The 18290-nt window shown below is 41.4% G+C and overlaps 1 protein-coding gene across 7 annotated transcripts in view; it reads left to right on the top strand.

The window, feature by feature from the left end:
• PPP2R5E (protein phosphatase 2 regulatory subunit B'epsilon) overlaps positions 1-18290 on the top strand; it is a 184125-nt gene that overhangs the window by 159083 nt on the left and 6752 nt on the right. For 6 of the 7 annotated variants that reach the window (XM_017895354.1, XM_017895353.1, XM_017895357.1 and 3 more), the window contains 7 exons: positions 898-957; positions 2243-2351; positions 4137-4190; positions 4290-4340; positions 6400-6519; positions 11701-11828; positions 14112-14213. In XM_017895354.1, coding sequence (XP_017750843.1) covers positions 898-957; positions 2243-2351; positions 4137-4190; positions 4290-4340; positions 6400-6519; positions 11701-11828; positions 14112-14213 — 624 coding nt within the window. The remainder of the gene's footprint in view (positions 1-897; positions 958-2242; positions 2352-4136; positions 4191-4289; positions 4341-6399; positions 6520-11700; positions 11829-14111; positions 14214-18290) is intronic. The other variant, XM_017895355.1, reaches the window with a different exon arrangement.

Below are 18290 nucleotides of genomic sequence, written 5' to 3'. Positions count from 1 at the left end.
CCCTCTCCTCCTCCTCTCTTACTCCCTCTCCTTCTCTCCTCCACCATCTCCTCCTCTCTTTCCTCCTCTCCTGCCCCCTCCCCCTTCTCCTCCTCTTTTCCTTCCTCTCCTCTTCTCTTCTCCCACCTCTCCCTCCCCTGTCTTCCCCCCTCTTCGTCTCTTCCCCCCTCTCTTCCCCCCTCTCCTCCTCTTCTCCCCTTCCCTTCTTTTCTCCTCTCTCCCCTTCTCCTCTTCTCCTCCCTCTCCTCCTCTCTTCCCCCGTCTCCTCCTCTCTTCCCCCTCCTCCTCCCTTCTCCCTCTGCTCCTCCTCTTCCACCCTCTCCTCCTCCCTCTCCTTCTCTTTTCCCTCCTCTCTTCTCCCTCTCTTCCCATCTTCTCTTCCCTCTCCTCTCTTCCCCTGTCTCTCCCCCATCCCCTGTCTCCCCCCTCCTCCTCTTTTCCCTCCTCTCCTCCTCCTCTCTTCCCCCTCTTCCTCTCCTCCCTCTCCTCCTCTCTTCCCCCATCTCTTCTCCGCTCCTCTTCCCTTCTTCCTCTGCTCCTCCTCTCTTCCACTCTCTCCTCCTCTCCCCCCTCCTCCCTCCCCTCCTCCTCCCTCTCCTCCTCTTTTCCCCTCCTCTTCTCCCCATCTCTTCCCATCTTGTCTTCCCTCTCCTCTCTTCCCATCTCTCCCCCATCCCGTCTCCCCGCTCTCCTCCTCTTTTCCCTCCTCTCCTCCTCCCCTCTTCCTCCTCCTCCTTCTCCCCCTCTCCCCCTTCTCTTCCCTCTCCTCCTCTCTTTCCCGCTCTCCTCGTCCTCCCCCTTCTTGTCCTCCCCTCCTCCTCCCCCCCCTCCTCCTCTTTTTCTCCCTCCCTTCTCCTTCTCTCCTCCTTTCTCCTCCTGTTTCTCCTCTTCTCTCAGGTTTGTTTATGAAACAGAACACTTCAATGGTGTAGCTGAACTGCTGGAAATACTAGGAAGGTGAGCACGGTTTTTCTAATTGCTAATTTCAGGTGAATATTATTTTAAAAATTAGGTTCAAGTGGCACCAGGAGATGCTCACTTAGTTCTCTTGCTGTATGTACATTGGGTCTCTCTCATTTGTGCCTGTTAGCATATTTTCCAACTGACTGTACAAGACACAATTTCCTGTTTCCCTTCTTCTACAATTATGCATTGCCAGTTCCACTGGAATGACTGAAAGAGCTAACAGTTCATTCATTACTAGAAAGATGATACATCTAATTATGGTCGGACCAGTTACTCCAAAACATCTTATTCTCATTAGTTTTTAGGCTATCTGGTCCTTTGCCTTATCTGTTGAAAGCAGGTTTATAATAATTGGAAAGATTGCCATTTTCAAAGGAGTTGTGTACCCGGGTATAGTCCTTGAACAGCTGCTGCTTGGAGTAGTGGAATGAATTGGAAAGAGCTGTGGTCTGAGTTTCTACACACAAGGGAGGATAATGTAGCTGGACAATGTGATTACTTAATATTTTCTCCTAATATGAAGAGAAAAAGAAGGTGGAGTCACACAGCTTTCTCTCAGTGACTTTCCTAGGCTGGGCAGAGGTTTCAGGAATGAGAAAGAATGATGCCTGGAAATGGTAAAGGTCATATTTAAGGCGGAAGCAAGCAAGGCGGGCCATTATTTGGAGAAGGAAAAGGGAGGGAAAATAAAGAGTTTTGATAAAGAGCTTTTGGAAACCATCTAATTTTAGGAGCACAGGAGCCTTTGTTGGGTGATTAGAAGCAAATTTTCTTCTCCTAAATTTCCTTCTAAATTATTGTATGCCTTGAAGTCATTAAGAAATCCTGGCTGGGTGTGGTGGCTCATGCCTATTATCCCAGCACTTTGGGAGGCCGAGGCGGGCAGATCACTTGCTGCGGTTAAGAATTCTAGACCAGTCTGAACAACACGGTGAAACCCCGTCTCTACTAAAAATACAAAAAAATTAGCCAGGCATGGTGGTGGGTGCCTGTAACCCCAGCTACTTGGAAGGCTGAGCATGGGAATAGCTTGAATCCCAGAGGTGAAGGTTGCAGTGAGCTGAGATTGGGCCACTGCACTCCAGCCTGGGCAACAGAGCGAGACTCTGTCTAAAAAAAGAAGAAAAGAAAAGAAATTCTGAATGCCACTGGGGTGGGTATTATGTTGTTTTGTACAAACGAACTGATTAAGTTTAACTAATATCACAAGAACAGTTTGTCTCAGTTTAACTTGTTGTGGTAACATTGCTAATTTGTGTCTCTTTTTTCTCCCTAGTATTATCAATGGCTTTGCTTTACCTCTTAAGGCAGAACACAAACAGTTTCTGGTGAAAGTATTGATCCCCTTACACACTGTCAGGAGCTTATCACTCTTCCATGCACAGGTAGGAGGATTTTGTACAACTACTTTTAGAAGCCAAATAAAAAGTTTGCAAACTCATTGTTTTTTTGATATTGATATAACCTTTTTTTTTTTTTTTTTTTTTTTTTTGAGATGGAGTCTCGCTCTGTTGCCCAGGCTGGAGTGCAGTGGCACAGTCTTAGCTCACTGCAGCCTCCGCCTCCCTGGTTCAAGCGATTCTTCTGCCTCAGCCTCCTGAGTAGCTGTGACTACAGGCGCGCAACCCCACGCCTGGCTAATTTTTGTGTTTTTAGTAGAGACGGGGTTTCACCATGTTGGCCAGGATGGTCTGCGTCTTCTGACCTCGTGATCCTCCCATCCTGGCCTCCCAAAGGGCTGGGATTACAGGTGTGAGCCACCGTGCCGGGCCTATAGCCTTCATTCCTAAAGGAAAGAGACTTATTAAAGTTTAAAATACTCCATGAGGGAAATAAAAATGTATGCATTTTTTTCTATGCACAGTAGAATCATGGAAATATTTTTAAAGCAGGAGGAGCCCTTGTTTGGTTATTTTATTTTACAGAGAACTTAGATGACTTGCCCAAGTGCACACAATAACATACTGAACATATTACATATAATAAAATGCACAGGAGCCTAGCAGATGTAGATCTTTGGACTATGTAATCATGTTTTAATGTTCTTGAATGTTTTGTTCCATCCTATTTGCATTAGTCTATCAGTTGCCCTTTTTGCCTCCTGTTCTAGATCGCTCACCATGTCTTTATCACTTTCTACACATAAACACTCTCACAAGTAAACAAATCAATCAGTATTTTCACATTTTTTTTCCCTTTAAGCCTTCATCACTTTAAAAAGCATACACTGTCTTGTCCGCATTCTAATTTTTGTGCTAACACTGCCTTGCATGGTCACTATGTCACTGGGGGTAGGTAAATTATTGGGTAGTAGTTTTAATTTTGGATAGGAAAATTTTAAATACGACTAGACTCTGACTCCTTCTTACCCGCATTGGGAAGGTTTTGAGTTTGCATAAAAACGTAACACATTTTTCTAAGCACTGGTCCTCTTTAAATGTGAAATTCTGTATTTCGAGGAAAAATTAATCCATATGTTTCTAATTTAGAACACCATCAGAATGGTCTTTTGCAAGGGTGGTTTTCTTGTCCGAGAATCTTTGCAAGCCCTTTTACAAATCTTGCCTTTGGTTTTGAAATGGGATATCATATTTCGTGATTATTATTTTAAACAATCTTAGTTAGATGTGTTAGTACCAGATGTAGAACTATTCTTCCATTTCTCCAGGGTCTGACTGGCAGGTACAATCTTTCATCTCCTCATGAAACTGCTTTAGTTTGCATGTGCCGTTTCAGGCAGTTGGCAAAGTTTTTTATTAAGTGCTTACTTCCCATAGAGGACTCTTGTGGAACTACAGTAAAACTCAGTACTGTTGATGTTAGCAAAGAGAGAAAGGAAGCCCCTGAGATGTAGCTCAAAGTGTATGTGGGTGAGATAATTCCACAATATGCTGAGTATGATGTCTCACCTCTGCTTTTCATTAGCTGCATACTTCATGTCCTAATACTTTAAAAAAAAAAAAATTCCCTGGAGCCATGTTAATTTAGTCTTTGGCTTGAAAAGTAGTTTCTTATTTTGCTTTATGTAGATTTTATTTTATGATAATTAAAATGAATTGAATGTGAAGTTATTAAAACCAGTCTGGAAACCTTTTAGGAAGTTTTAATATTATATCTTTTGAGCCCTTACTGTATAGAATTTAAAATTTTGCCTTTTATTTTTTACTCAGCTGGCATATTGTATAGTACAGTTTCTGGAGAAAGATCCTTCACTCACAGAACCAGTAAGTCTTTCTTCCATAATTTCAAAACTTCAGAAAATTACCTTTCCCAGAAATATGTATGAAAATTAAATGCCATTTGTTTTCTCCTTTTCATTTTAGGTTATTAGGGGGTTAATGAAATTTTGGCCTAAAACATGTAGTCAAAAAGAGGTAAGTGTTTACTGTCAGAGAGTGTTCATAGTTTACTGAGTATTTTACTGAGTGCCAAGCATTGGGCTAAGCATGTATAAAACCACATCATCAGGGCCGGGCATGGTGGCTCACGCCTGTAATCCCAGCACTTTGGGAGGCCGAGGTGGGCAGATCACTTGAGGTTGGGAGTTCGAGACCAGCCTGACCAACATGGAGAAACCTCATCTCCACTAAAAATACAAAATTAGCCGGGCGTGGTGGCACATGCCTGTAATCTCAGCTACCCAGGAGGCTGAGGCAGGAGAATCGCTTGAATCCGGGAGGTGGAGGTTGCAGTGAGCTGAGATCGTACCATTGCACTCCAGCTTGGGCAATAAAAGTGAAACTGTCTCAAAAACAAAACAAAACAAGCAAAACACAACAAAACAGCATCATCTCATTTAAACCTCATTGTAACTCTATAAGGCAGCGCTATCAAAACTCTTGTTTTACTAGTTTTGAAACTATAGAGAGGTTAAATAGTGTGCCCCAGTACACTAAGTAAGTACAGATGATTAGGCCTGAACTCGCCTCCTTGACTCCTGAACCCTGGCTTTTTATTCACTGTGCTATTCAGCCTCAGGTAAGCCCAGCCCAGGCCAGGCCCCAATCATGTGTCCAGTTGTCTAGCTTTGTTGATATTCCCTTCCTAGTGGCCCCCTTCATAATATGAAGGTTTTGCTGTCACTGTAGAAAGATGCTAGAGCAGCCTGCCCAAATACTCACTTTAAAGCATAGTAAAGCTGGATCTTACTGTGTCATCTTAGGATAGACAACAGACCTTTAGTTTCAGCCATTCACAAATGATCCTGGAGGGTTCAGACCTACAATCATTTGTACCTTTGCTGAGAACTCACCAAGCAGGTGCTACTTTGTGAGGTTGTTTTAGGGTAGTGCGTGAGTTTCTTAGCTGGAGGTGAGCCTAACTGAGCACCAGATCTGCAGCCACTCTTCTGGCAGGTTAGCAACCATGTGGAAAATGGCTCAGAAAAAAAGATCAGCTGTTAGTTTTATATTTGGTTAAAATTTTGGGAGAAATTCCATATACGTATTAACAAATGGCAAGGGTCTACTATATTTTACTTTTAGCAGAAATACCTTCCTTCTCAAATCAGTTTCAATTCTCTAAACCCTATTTTAATTTCAGAAAGTCATTTAATTAAAATCTGTTAGGTAAAGTTGAACTGTGCATTGCTACCCAGATACATTTCAAAATATGAAGGCATTGTTATTTTTCATATTTTGATTGCTCACTTTATTTTTTTTCAAAGTAATTTTTTTATAGCTAAATACATAAACTGGTTTTTATTTCTCTGTCATTTTCCCATTATATTTAAAACAATTGACTCTACTGTGGATTTGGCTCCATACTGTGATCTAAAAACTCTGTTTCTTGCGGCACCCGGTGCTGAGTTCACAAGATTCACTGTGCTCTATAGAGAGCAAGCGTGCGTGTGTGTGTCTAGAATGCGTCAGTGCGTGCTCATGGGTTTAAAGTGGCACCTGGATGTGGGTGAGTCCGCTCATTTGTGTTTCTTGAACTTTTTGTTGTATTAATGAGTGCGTTCTAGAGCATCAGGCATGTAGCAGGGGCTATAAGTATTTGGCAAATGACCACATTTGGACTTTTGCTCTTCCATGTAGGAGGGCTACCTTCTCATTGTTTTTTTTGTTTTTTTTTTTTTTTTTAAAAGTGTTATGGAAAGAGAGCTGGGTTACTAGTAATAGAGAGGAAAGCCCTGCGGGGTCAGTTTTGCTTCTCAGGGGCCGGTGCAGTGTGTGAGTGTCCCTCGTTCTGTGTAACATATATAATAAGTAAGAGTATTTTTTCCAAGTATGTAGAATTTTTCCAAGTACCCTGTGGTGAATTCTTTGTGGAACAAACATTTTCTAACATGGGATAATGCCTGGTTCATTTATGTTTGGTTTTATGTGTAAATTTTTCTTACAATAGTCCAAACTCTCATTAGTCCTCCTTGTTCTTATGGATTTTTTTTTGTGACGTGCCTCACATCTTGTGTTTTGCTTGTACTTACAGGTCATGTTCCTTGGGGAACTGGAAGAAATATTGGATGTGATTGAACCTTCACAATTTGTTAAAATCCAAGAACCTTTGTTTAAACAAATCGCCAAGTGTGTATCTAGCCCCCATTTTCAGGTTAGTAGTAAAGAGGACATGAGCCAGGGAGCATGAGTTATTTTGGTTAAATTTTATTTGTTTCAGAAGCAGTGTAATAGACACTAGCTACCTCTTGTTTATTTGCTATCTCCTCACAGGATAATAATTTTAACAGTGGCCACCTTATCTTGAGTGCTTGATACCTAACGCCACAGTAATGGTGCTTTCTCTCCAGTAACTTTAATTCTCCTAACACCCTGCAAGGAGGGCATTATGTTTTTTTATAGACATGCAGATATGAACACTGAAGCTCAAAATGGTCAAAAGTATTTCAGATAATTCCTAAATAAGTGGGCTGGTGGGGTTTCTCTACTGTGTAAGAGAGAATGCTAAATAATGTTTAAGAGGAAAAGGAGAAAACCTAATATTCCATACTATGCTAGATACTTTACGTACATTGTTTATAAATGTCCCATTATCCACTGAAGCTTTTCTAAATTAAAAAAAAAAAAAAAAAAAATGAGGCTCGGAGAACAATTTACTGTAGGTCCCAAGTTGATAGAGAATAGAGTAAAATTTTGATCTTTGGTGTAGCTGCTTGCTAAAGCCAGTGACCTTCCCATGACACTGCTCTGCCTCCTCGTGGCCACTCAGGGGCAACACTTTTCTTTCTTGGGGCCATGGCTGCTGTGCTGTGGAACCCATACGGGAGGGAAGAAGGGTAAACTGGGGGAGCACACATTAGGTTTGATCCTTTGGCTGTCTCACCTAAGGCCTGTTTCATAAACTTAGACTCTGCCAATTGATTGGAAGAGATTGTACAGATTGTGGTTCTTAGCACAGAACCAGACCTCTAATGGTGTCATTTGATGGTGGACTTTTTCCCTAGGCTGTCGTTATGCTGCATAGTTAGAGATACTGGCTGCTGCTGCTGTTTTGATTTCTGACCAAAAGACATGTTAATATGTTAAAGCAGTAACCTTTTGACAATCTAGCAGTTGTACCACAAAGCAAGAAAAAAGAAGGTAGAAACTGTGACAAGTCTGAATAAAAATGGAAAAATTACAGAACAGTATATAGATATTTTGATACCATCCAGGGCCTTAAGTGCTCACATATCTGGATTGTTTACCTTATTTTTTTCAGTTTTCAGCAGGATGTTTGGCATTATGGAGGTCAAGGAACAAGTATCTTTTTTTTTTTTTGAGGCAGAGTCTCACTTTGTTGCCCAGGCTGGAGTGCGGTGGCACGATCTCGTCTCACTGCAGGCTCCGCCTCCCGGGAAACAAGTATCTTTTTAAAAATGAGCATCACCAGCCGGGCACAGTGGCTCATGCCTGTGATCCCAGCACTTCGGGAGGCTGAGGCGGGTGGATCATGAGGTCAGGAGTTTGAGACCAGCCTGGCCAACATGGTGAAACCTGGTCTCTACTAAAAATACAAAAATTTAGCTGGGCGTGGTAGCGGGCGCCTGTAATCCCAACTACTCGGGAAGCTGTGGCAGGAGAATCACTTGAAACCGGAAGGCAGAGATTGCAGTGAGCCAAGATTACGCCATTGTACTCCATCCTGGGCAACAAGAGCGAAACTCCATCTTAAAAAAAAGAAAAAGAAAAAAAAGAGCATCACCAGAAAGGCCTAAGTGATACTCAGAAGCTTAGAAAAGAGAGGCCATATCTTGGTCAGCTTGGGCTGCCATAACATAACACCATAGACTGGCGACTTAAACATGTATTTTCTCACAGCCGTGGAGGCCAGAAGTTTGAGATCAGGATGACAGCATGGTTGGTTTCTGGTGAGATCCTGCTTTCTGGCATGCAGATGGCCCTCTTCTTGCTGTGTGCTCATGTGGCCTTTCCTGGCGTGTGCATACAGAGAGAGGCAATCTCACTGTCTTCCTCTTCTTATAAGGCCCCCAGTCTTATTTGGTTAGGACCCCACCCTTATGAGCTCGTGTAACCTTAATTACCTCCTAAAAGTCTTGTGTCCAAATACAGTCACGTTGGGGATTAGGACTTCAACATATGAATTGTGAAGGGCACACAATTAATTTGTAGCAGAAAGAAAAAAGAATTTTCAATTATTTGGCAGAAGTAAAATTGAGAATAAAGGAAAGAGGCTCTTACTTATTTCTTAAGTGTTCATTAATAAGTGTTTACTGGATAAACCTACAAACACATTAATGTTTGCTGGTTCATCCATAAACATTTATTAATGAATTTGCTGGTTCATCCATTTATTGAGTGACCGCCCTATGTAGCCAGACACTTCTCATTGTTTGCCTCAGGTATGTCATTAGGGTCTGAGGTCTGCATGCTGGTGACACTGCCTCTGTGTGTGCAGAAGGACAATGGATCCCATGAAAGTAGTGGTTCTGTCCTATTGTCAGACACAGTAATTTTTAACTTTGCATAAACAATACCTTTCCTCTTTAAGGAGCTGGATACATACTTCTATTAGTGGGTTTACATATTAAAATGGATATATAAGGGATTAAGGAAGTTGTTAGAGTTAAATGGCAGGTAAGTATTGGACTCTGGAGGAACATCCAAAGAGATCATGGGAGGATGCTAGTAAAGAAGGAGGCACCTAGGATTTTCCTCCAACCAGTTAGAATGTTCAGAACAGCCTCATTCTTACTCTTTTTTTTCCTCCCTCTCCTTGCCTCCTGCTTTATCTGCATCAGCTACCTCATTTGCTTTGATGATTCCCAAACACATTGTCCTCATCCATGCCTCTGCCCTCCTTTCCTTAATGCCCTCTACCTGGAATGCCCTTTCCTTCATCCTTCGAAGCCCAGCTTAAATGCCACTTGCCTATGTTACATTTCTTTTTTTTTTTTTTTTTTTGAGATGGAGTCTTGCCGTGTCGCCCAGGCTGGAGTGCAGTGGTGCAGTTGTAGTTCACTGCAGCATCTGCCTCCCGGGTTCAAGCGATTCTTGTGCCTCAGCTTCCCGAGTAGCTGGGACCACAGGCGCGCCCCACCATGCGCAACTAATTTTTATGTTTTTAGTAGAGATGGGGGTTTTGCCATGTTGGCCAGACTGGTCTCGAACTCCTGACCTCAAATGATCCACCCACCTTGGCATCCCAAAGTGCTGGGATTACAGGCATGAGCCACCACACTCAGCCCCACCTATGTTACATTTCTGCCACTCTTCTGTTTCCCAAGTCATCTGGGTTGTTGATTCTACTCTTTTCCCCTCCTTCCCCTGACACTTTATTCATGTATCTGATACAACATGTGTCACAGTTTACTTTGGATAGGCTTGTAGATGCCCCTTCTCCCACCAGCGTGTGAACTCTTTAGGGATAACAGAGTAAAGAGGTTAAGAATAGGGACTTTGGAATCTGCCACTTACTAGCCATGTGACCTTGAGCCAATGGCTTATCTCTCTGAGTCTCAGATTCTTCATCGACAAAATAGAAAAGTAATGATACCAACTCTGTTGGTTGTGAGGAAATAAGATATTATATATGTGGGACACTTAGCACAGCATCTGGCATATAGTGAACATGCAGTAATGATTGTTTTCTTTGTACTCTTAGGGTCTAGTGCCTAATGAGTCCCAGGGTTTTGTTTTATTTTGTTTTTTTGAACCAAGCTGAATAATATAAATGGAAAAATTCTGATTTCTCATTGTCTTTCGGTAGATACATCTTATACCATTTTGTTCTCTTCTAAAACACAGCTTCTTAATCTGTATAAATGAAGGAAGCCACCCCTTTTTCCCTTTTCCCCTGTAACTACCCTTTTTAGAGATTTTAGGTTTTGTTTTTGAGATGTTCCTTTGAATTCATGAAATCCAAGATGAGCCAATCAGGCCCAGCAGACCAAATTAGAGCCAGTTGATAGCTTGGTGGGCAGAGAAAAGGGATCTAAGAGATCTGAGAGGGTAGGTGCAGCCAGTGTCCCTGAGACCAGAAACTGAGCAGAAATCTCCTGGCTTTCACAGGAAGGGACCAGAAATAAACTCTGGAAGAAGCCCTAGAAGTGAGGCCCTAGTCTTTACCATTTATTACCAGTGTAACCTTGCCTACATTATTCAGTCTCTTTGAATCTCTGTGTCCTCATCTGTAAAATGAACACAGTGGTATCTCCTTTTGGGATGGTGGTAAGGATGATACATTCTACTTGCTGTGTAGGCACAGTGCCTGCCTATAGGAGGTACTTAGTAAATATTGGCTGCTCTACAGGGATGGACAACTGTGGGTGTTCCTCAGTAGCTGTGACTGAGTGCTAACTATATGCCGGGCACTGGGTTCGATCTAAGTGTGTGTGATGAAAAAGGTGAGACAGGAAAGGGGACCGGTAAGATGTGCTAAAATGATGTCAGGAAAGTGTGGAATCAGAAGACCTGGCAGAATTAGAGAAGAATATAAATAAACAGGAAAACTTCTTTTCCTTCCCTGAGTTGATGAACCACTTGAACCACTCTGGATTTTTTTTTTAGGTAGGAGGGGAAGACAGGGTCTTGCTCTGTCACCCAAGCTGGAGTTCAGTGGCATGATCTTGGCTCATTGCAACCTCGCTCACTGCAACCTCTGCCTCCTAGGCTCAAACAATCCTCCCACCTCAACCTCCCAAGTAGGTGGGACTATAAGCACATGCCACCAATCCTGGCTAATTTTTGTGTTTTGTAGAGGCGAGGTCTCCCCATGTTGCCCAGGCTGGTCTCAGACTCTTGGGCTTAAGCGATCTGCCTACCTCAGCCTCCCAAAGTGCTGGGATTACAGGCGTGAGCCACCGTGCCTGGCCCACTTTGGAATTTTCTAAGATATTTAAAATCTGCAAACATTTAAAATGTGGGCTGGGCACAGTGGCTTACGCCTGTAATCCCAACACTTTGGGAGGTTGAGGTGGGCGGATCACAAGGTCAGGAGATCGAGACCATCCTGGCCAACATGGTGAAATCCCATCTCTACCAAAAATACAAAAATTAACTAGGCTTAGTGGTGCGTGCCTGTAGTCCCAGCTACTCGGGAGGCTGAGGCAGGAGAATCGCTTGAACCCAAGAGGCGGAGGTTGCAGTAAGCTGAGATCGCACCACTAGCAAGACTCCATCTCAAAAAAAAAAAAAATTAAAATGTGATGAATATTTAATTTTAATGAAATGATTTAAAATAGCCTTTTAAAATCTTTTGTTTGGAAATATTTATAATTTTGTTTTATCTTTGTCTTTTTCTCTCTCTTAACATTTTATTTTTCTTTTCCCAAAGGTGGCAGAAAGAGCACTCTATTATTGGAATAATGAATACATCATGAGTTTGATAGAAGAAAACTCTAACGTCATCCTTCCCATCATGTTTTCCAGCCTTTATAGGATTTCAAAAGAACATTGGAATCCGTAGGTTTTCAGTTTCTTTCCTCTGTTCTCTTCTTCCCTTCCTTTCTTTCTTTCCCTTCAGCCTTATTATGTGCCAGATGCTGTCCTTGTTGCTGAAGACGTATGTGAAAAGATAAAATCCTTACCTTCTGGGGATTCGCTGACTGGAGAAAATAAACAGATAATTTAACAAAATACCAGTTAAAGTATCTGTTTACCAGACAGTCTTCTTGATCTGTCTGTGAAGGTAGCAGATCTTTTGGGGAGGCACTGCAGCTGAGAGGAGAGGTGTGTAGATACTGACGGCATGGCCATGCTTAGACTGAATCTGAAAGGAATTTGGCAGGTGGATGGCATGGGGAGAGCCCTTTCAGATGGTGGGTCCATCCATCATATTAAAAGTCACAAAGATGTCAAAAGCACCTGTCAGTTTCTGAGACCTGTGAGTTTGGGAGGGCTGAGGCACAAAGTCTTTTGGGTAGGGTGCTAGAGGATGTGGCTAGAAAAGATTGTGGGACTCGTGTGAGACTTCACCAAGTAGATGATGAGGAAGAACTGAAGGGTTGTAAGTGGGGAAGTGGTCTGACTAGGTTTGCATTTTAGTGTGATCTGTTTCTTAACAGCTAACTCAGTTGCTATATGTATCTCTTGGAAAGGAAGTTTAAAATAATCAAGGAGAAGTTTAACATCCAGCCCGATGAAAGTTAAAGCATTCTGAATTTGAATGCTTTTACATTTTTCTCTGTGGAATAGAAGGAAAATTTAATGTGGCATTTAAAAATTGGTAGATACAATTCAGTATATTCATAATATGTTTATCTTTAAACATTTTGCACGTAATTATAATATGTCACATTTCTCATTTTTCAAATTTGCCAAATTTTATTAATAGAACTTGTAAAAATAAGGAGCTGATAAACAATTAAGTCCCTTTATACAGATAGTCCCTTGAGGACGTTCTAGCAAGTGTCTGTAACTACTCAGTATACTATGTTGGGTGCTTTCCCATCACTGCCCTTGGGAGGAAGGTCATTCTGGAAACTTAACAGAAAAGAACTTAAATTTTCCTTTTAATGGCACAAGGCAGAAGCTACACAGCAAGTGTACTTTCTTGTAAATGTTTTGGAAACATCAGACTCATGGTTTATTTAATATATGGCTAATTTTACCAATGCGTTTTCAGTGGTATTAGGAGCATGTTTGTTGCAAAACGGAAGCAACGGATATTTTTGCAAAAGGAAAAGCTATTTAGACTCTAGTCTGAAGCTATCAAGCCCATCAGAACCTTGTCCTCACATTGCCTAAGTATGGGCTACCATTTTGGCTGTTTAGCTGTATAGTGTCCCATAGCTAATAGCAACCATCCCAGCTTGCCAGTTATCTTACCAGCATATATTTTGGGTCAGCAGGACTGGTGCAGATCACAGCTAGACAAATAACTCATGTTGAACCACCCAGCCTACATGGGGGCTTGATTTCATTTCTTTGGATAAGAATTATATATATATATATATATATGTATACACACACACACACATTTATGTATAACATTCGTTTCTATGGAAGTAGCTTCTGATTTTGATGAATAATGTGTTGTTTAGAAAATAGAATTCTATGCAAATTCAGGTGTCTAAGGTTGGTGCTATCACAGATCCTTATTTTAGGGTGAAGTTGCTTTACTATTATATTTGCCTTTTTATTAAACGAAATTATCAAATGCCCACAGGCAGCTCTATTCTGGGTGCCAATAATTAGAAGGACAGGCCAGGCGCTGTGGCTCACACCTATAATCCCAGCACTTTGAGAGGCCGAGGCGGGCAGATCATCTGAGGTCAGGAGTTCGATACCAGCCTGACCAACATGGAGAAACCTCGTCTCTACTAAAAATACAAAATTAGCTGGGCATGGTGGCACATGCCTGTAATCCGAGCTACCTGGGAGACTGAGGCAGGAGAATTGCTTGAACCCAGGAGGCGGAGGTTGTGGTGAGCCAAGATGGTGCCATTGTACTCCAGCCTGGGCAACAAGAGCGAAACTCCATCACAAAGGAAAAAAAAAAAAAAATTAGAAGCTGCAAAGTTAGATTTTTTTTTCTAGTTCTACCACCCCTCAGAAAATTATCTTGCCTTGAAATCTCTTAATGTGGAAGTGAACTGTAGGTCACTCTCAGTTGTTCCAACTAAAAAGGGATACAGACAATGTGCAGTGCGAGAAACCAGACAAAAGTTGTGCTTTTGCTTTCTTCATTCAGTATCCCATTTTATAAGACTAACTAACACGTTCCCTTTCTTCTGTGCTTTCCAGGGCTATTGTGGCGTTGGTGTACAATGTGTTGAAGGCATTTATGGAAATGAACAGCACCATGTTTGACGAGCTGACAGCCACATACAAGTCAGATCGTCAGCGGTAACTTTTTAAAGCTTTTTTGTCAGCTGTGCATAAAACTATTGAGTTTTTTCCTTGCTCTTTGCTGAAGTTGCCTAATTGTACCCCAAATCTTAAGCAGCACAGTTTTGTTTACAGTCATGCATTGCTTAACAACCAGTATATGTTCTGAGAAATGCATCCTTAGGCAGTTGTATTGTGTGAACACCATAAGTGTATAGTAATTACACAAACCTAGATGGTATAGCCTACTGTGACACACCTGAGCTATATGGTGTTGCCTGTTCTTCCTAGGCTACAATCCTGTACAGTGTGTTACCATGGTGAATACCGTAGCCAATTATAACACAGATCACTAGGCAGTAGGACTTTTTCAACCCTGTTAAAATTTTATGGGACCACCGTGGTATATGTGGTCTGTGTTGACGGAAATGTTGTTATTCGGCAGATGACTGTATTTATATATTCATTTTTGCACGCTTATTAACTGTGTCTTTATTACTGTGCCACTGAGTAACAAAGCTTTGTGACACTGTCATTTTGATAAAGCCTGCTTTCCTCCCTTTCTTTAATAATATTTTAGTTCTGCCTCAGGGTTAAGAGCCCAGCATATAACTGGTATTTTAGGTTCACTTAAAGGGACCATCAGGTAGTTTTCTATCTGGGATTCACTCCCACTCTGAACTTACTTGAAGTGTAATTGGGCAGATCTTGTACTTCACTCAAATAGCAGGGGGAATGAGGCACCATTTTTCTAGCTCTTGGGCCCAGGACTTACTAGAACCCAACAAATTTATTACAATTTAAAGAACAGTGAAAAGAAATGAAGGTTAATAGTCTGGTATTAACCAGAAATGTTTGAGACCATATGGGAGAACAAAACAGTGGAACTCTTTACAATAATACATGCTTATGGCTTACTAAAGCCTTTCTTGGTTTCATTTAGAGGATTCTTCAGTTTTGTTATATCTTGTCCAATGTGTTCTACTTTCCAAGAGATGTTCTTGGGGAGATTATAGAACTCTAGAGAGCTCTTAGTAGTTGAGCCTCTGGTTAGACTTTGATCACCCATAAGCAGATGTCAGCTTTGTATATCATAAAACTATGGACCTCAGAGGACCCAGAGGTGTGTGCGAGTGTTCATACCCAGGGTCTTGCTGAACCTCTCTGGTTCCCTTGGTGCTTTGTCTCATTTTTAGTCTGTCACTTGCATTTTATTGATAAAAAAGAGCAATGAGGGGAATGGTTTGGTGGCAGAGGGACCATTGCAATGATTTTCTTTTTTAAGTTACCAGGGATGTGGTTTATGAAAACCAACTTAATTATGGAATATGGTGAGTATTTAGCTGAGAATCTCACAAGCGGCTGAGATTTTGTACCCAGAATATTGGGATTAATATCAATTATGTGATATGTTATTCCACATGTATAGTTTAAACTACTTTTAATTCACTATATTAGCAATTTTTGCAAATTATAAATTCATAATAACCCTCCTTGCCCCAAACTTTAAATCTTTAAATGATGTTACTTAAAAAACAGGCCAAGGGTACATTTTAATACTGTGGTATACCATTAAAGGTGCATTGTGCATAACATCTTCTCTTTTAGAGCAACTGAAAACTCATTATTATTATCCTAGTTGAACCAGGATTAAATTTGTAGAATCTCATCAAGAATATTGAAGAACTTGGCTGGGCACCGTGGCTCACACCTGTAATCCCAGCACTTTGGGAGGCTGAGGCAGGCGGATCATCTGATGTCAGGAGTTCGAGACCATCCTGGTCAACATGGTGAAACTCCGTCTCTACTAAAAATATAAAAAATTAGCCAGGCACAGTGGCATGTGCTTGTGGTCCCAGCTACTAGGGAGACTGAGTTGGGAAGGTCACTTGAACCTGGGAGGTGGAGGTTGAGGTGAGCTAAGATCACGCCACTGTACTCCAGCTTGGACATTGGAGTGAGACTCTGTCTCAAAAAAAAAAAAAAAGATATTGAAGAACTTATTTCTACTCAAATTATTTGGTTTATATTTAGTGAACTTTAGTAATAAAACTATTTTCTGATTATTATCTAAACTAAATAGATCAAACCCTTGAAAAAGCTAAGAATTAACTAAGGGGACCAGGAATAGATAAAACTATGAGGTTGATTGTGATATTCTGGCATATTACAGTTATTTATAATGAGTGTACTTTCTTAATGAGAAAATGGGGGCCGGGCGTGGTGGCTGACGCCTGTAATCCCAGCAATTTGGGAGGCCGAGGCAGGCAGATCACCTGAGGTTGGGAGTTCACGACCAGCCTGACCAACATGGAGAAACCCCATCTCTCCTACAAAGTACAAAATTAGCCGGGTATGGTGGCACATGCCTGTAATCCCAGCTACTCGGAGGCTGAGGCAGGAGAATCACTTGAACCCGGGAAGGGGAGGTTGCCATGAGCAGAGATTGTGCCATTGCACTCCAGCCTGAGCAACAAGAGTGAAACTCCGTCTCAAAAAAAAGTCTGGGTGCGGTGGCTCATGTCTGTAATCCCAGCACTTTGGGAGGCTGAGGTGGGTGGATCACGAGGTCAGGAGATCGAGACCATTCTGGCTAACATGATGAAACCCTGTCTCTACTAAAATACAAAAAATTAGCTGGGCGTGGTGGCGGGCACCTGCAGTCTCAGCTACTCGGGAGGCTGAGGCAGGAGAATGGCGTGAACCTGGGAGGCAGAGCTTGCAGTGAGCCGAGATTGTGCCACTGCACTCCAGCCTGGGTGACAGAGCAAGACTCTGTCTCAAAAAAAAAAAAAAAAAGAAAAAATGGGTTTTTAAAAGTAAGGATAATAATAATTTGTCAAATGAGCAATAGAAGGGTGTACTGACAGATGGAAACATTGGTTTCTCCATAGGTGTGGGAATAGGACAAGAGAATGAATAAATGTATTTGGTACTATCAGAGAATAACTGAATGGACAGTTTTACCTCAGGATGGCGAGAAGTTAATGGTTTCAGTTCAGATCAAATTTTGAAATATTACAAATCTGAAAATGGTGGGTGGAATAAGTAGTTAACACTGTTAGATACATATGCCAACATCAGTGCTATGTAAAATTGAAATTAGAAGAGAATTTGACAATATCCCCTGCATGACAGTGTGGTTAAGTGTTAAAATTTCCACCTACAGGGAGAGAGAAAAGTGGGAAAGATTGGGGGTGACAATAACTATATCAGCAATATTTAGAATTTTTAAAGATAAAGTTGTCAGTGTGAAAGCTGTGTGATAACTGAGCATAATGCTCAGTTGGAAGAAAAGCCCCACAGGATAAATTGCATTGATTGCCATAAATCTCTTGATCAAAAACACTAAATACTTTGGTAACAGGATGATGAATGTTTTAATGATGTCAACACTTAATTAACCAATTGCCTAGTGTTCCACTATTGTAACGCTAAGCTTGTGGGAGTTATTTCTATCCCACTGCTCAAGGTCATCGCCAGGTTCTGATTTTTCACAAAAAAATTTTGCAACCTTGGGCATAAATTGGTTAAAACTGCAAATTAGGGCAATGTGAACCTAAAATACATTGAAATGTTTTTTAGTTGAGTAAAATTCCAAGCCCTTGCTTATCATCCCCTTCTACCTCCAAATAAAAAGGTCATATTCATCGAAAGTCAGCAGGATCTATAGAAATGATTTATATATACCCAAATTGTGTTCTTTGCTAATATTTATTTAGTCCTTGTATTATCCCCAGACTGTACTTAGAAACAAAAAGTGATAATTTGCCAAACAGCTTGATTATGTTTAGAACCTGGAATGCACCAGGAGTGGTGGTGCACACCTTTGTCCCAGCCACTCAGGAGGCTGAGGCAAGAGGATTGCTTGAGCCCAGGTGGTTGAGGCTACAGTGACCTATGATTGTGCCACTGCACTTTAGCCTGGGCAACAGAATGAGACCCCGTCTCTAAGAAAAAAAAAAGAAGAATCTGGAATCCGTTATGATTAGATTGGAGGATTATCTAATCTTGCCCTTATTGTCCTATAAGTGCCATTTTTTCATGGTCAAAATTAACAAATAGGTAATTAAATGAAAACTGTTCTGCTCACTG

This window comes from Rhinopithecus bieti, unplaced genomic scaffold, assembly GCF_001698545.2.
Source record: "Rhinopithecus bieti isolate Rb0 unplaced genomic scaffold, ASM169854v2 scaffold_26226, whole genome shotgun sequence".
Classification (NCBI taxonomy): domain Eukaryota; kingdom Metazoa; phylum Chordata; class Mammalia; order Primates; family Cercopithecidae; genus Rhinopithecus; species Rhinopithecus bieti.
This window is presented reverse-complemented; position numbering and strand designations above follow the sequence as displayed.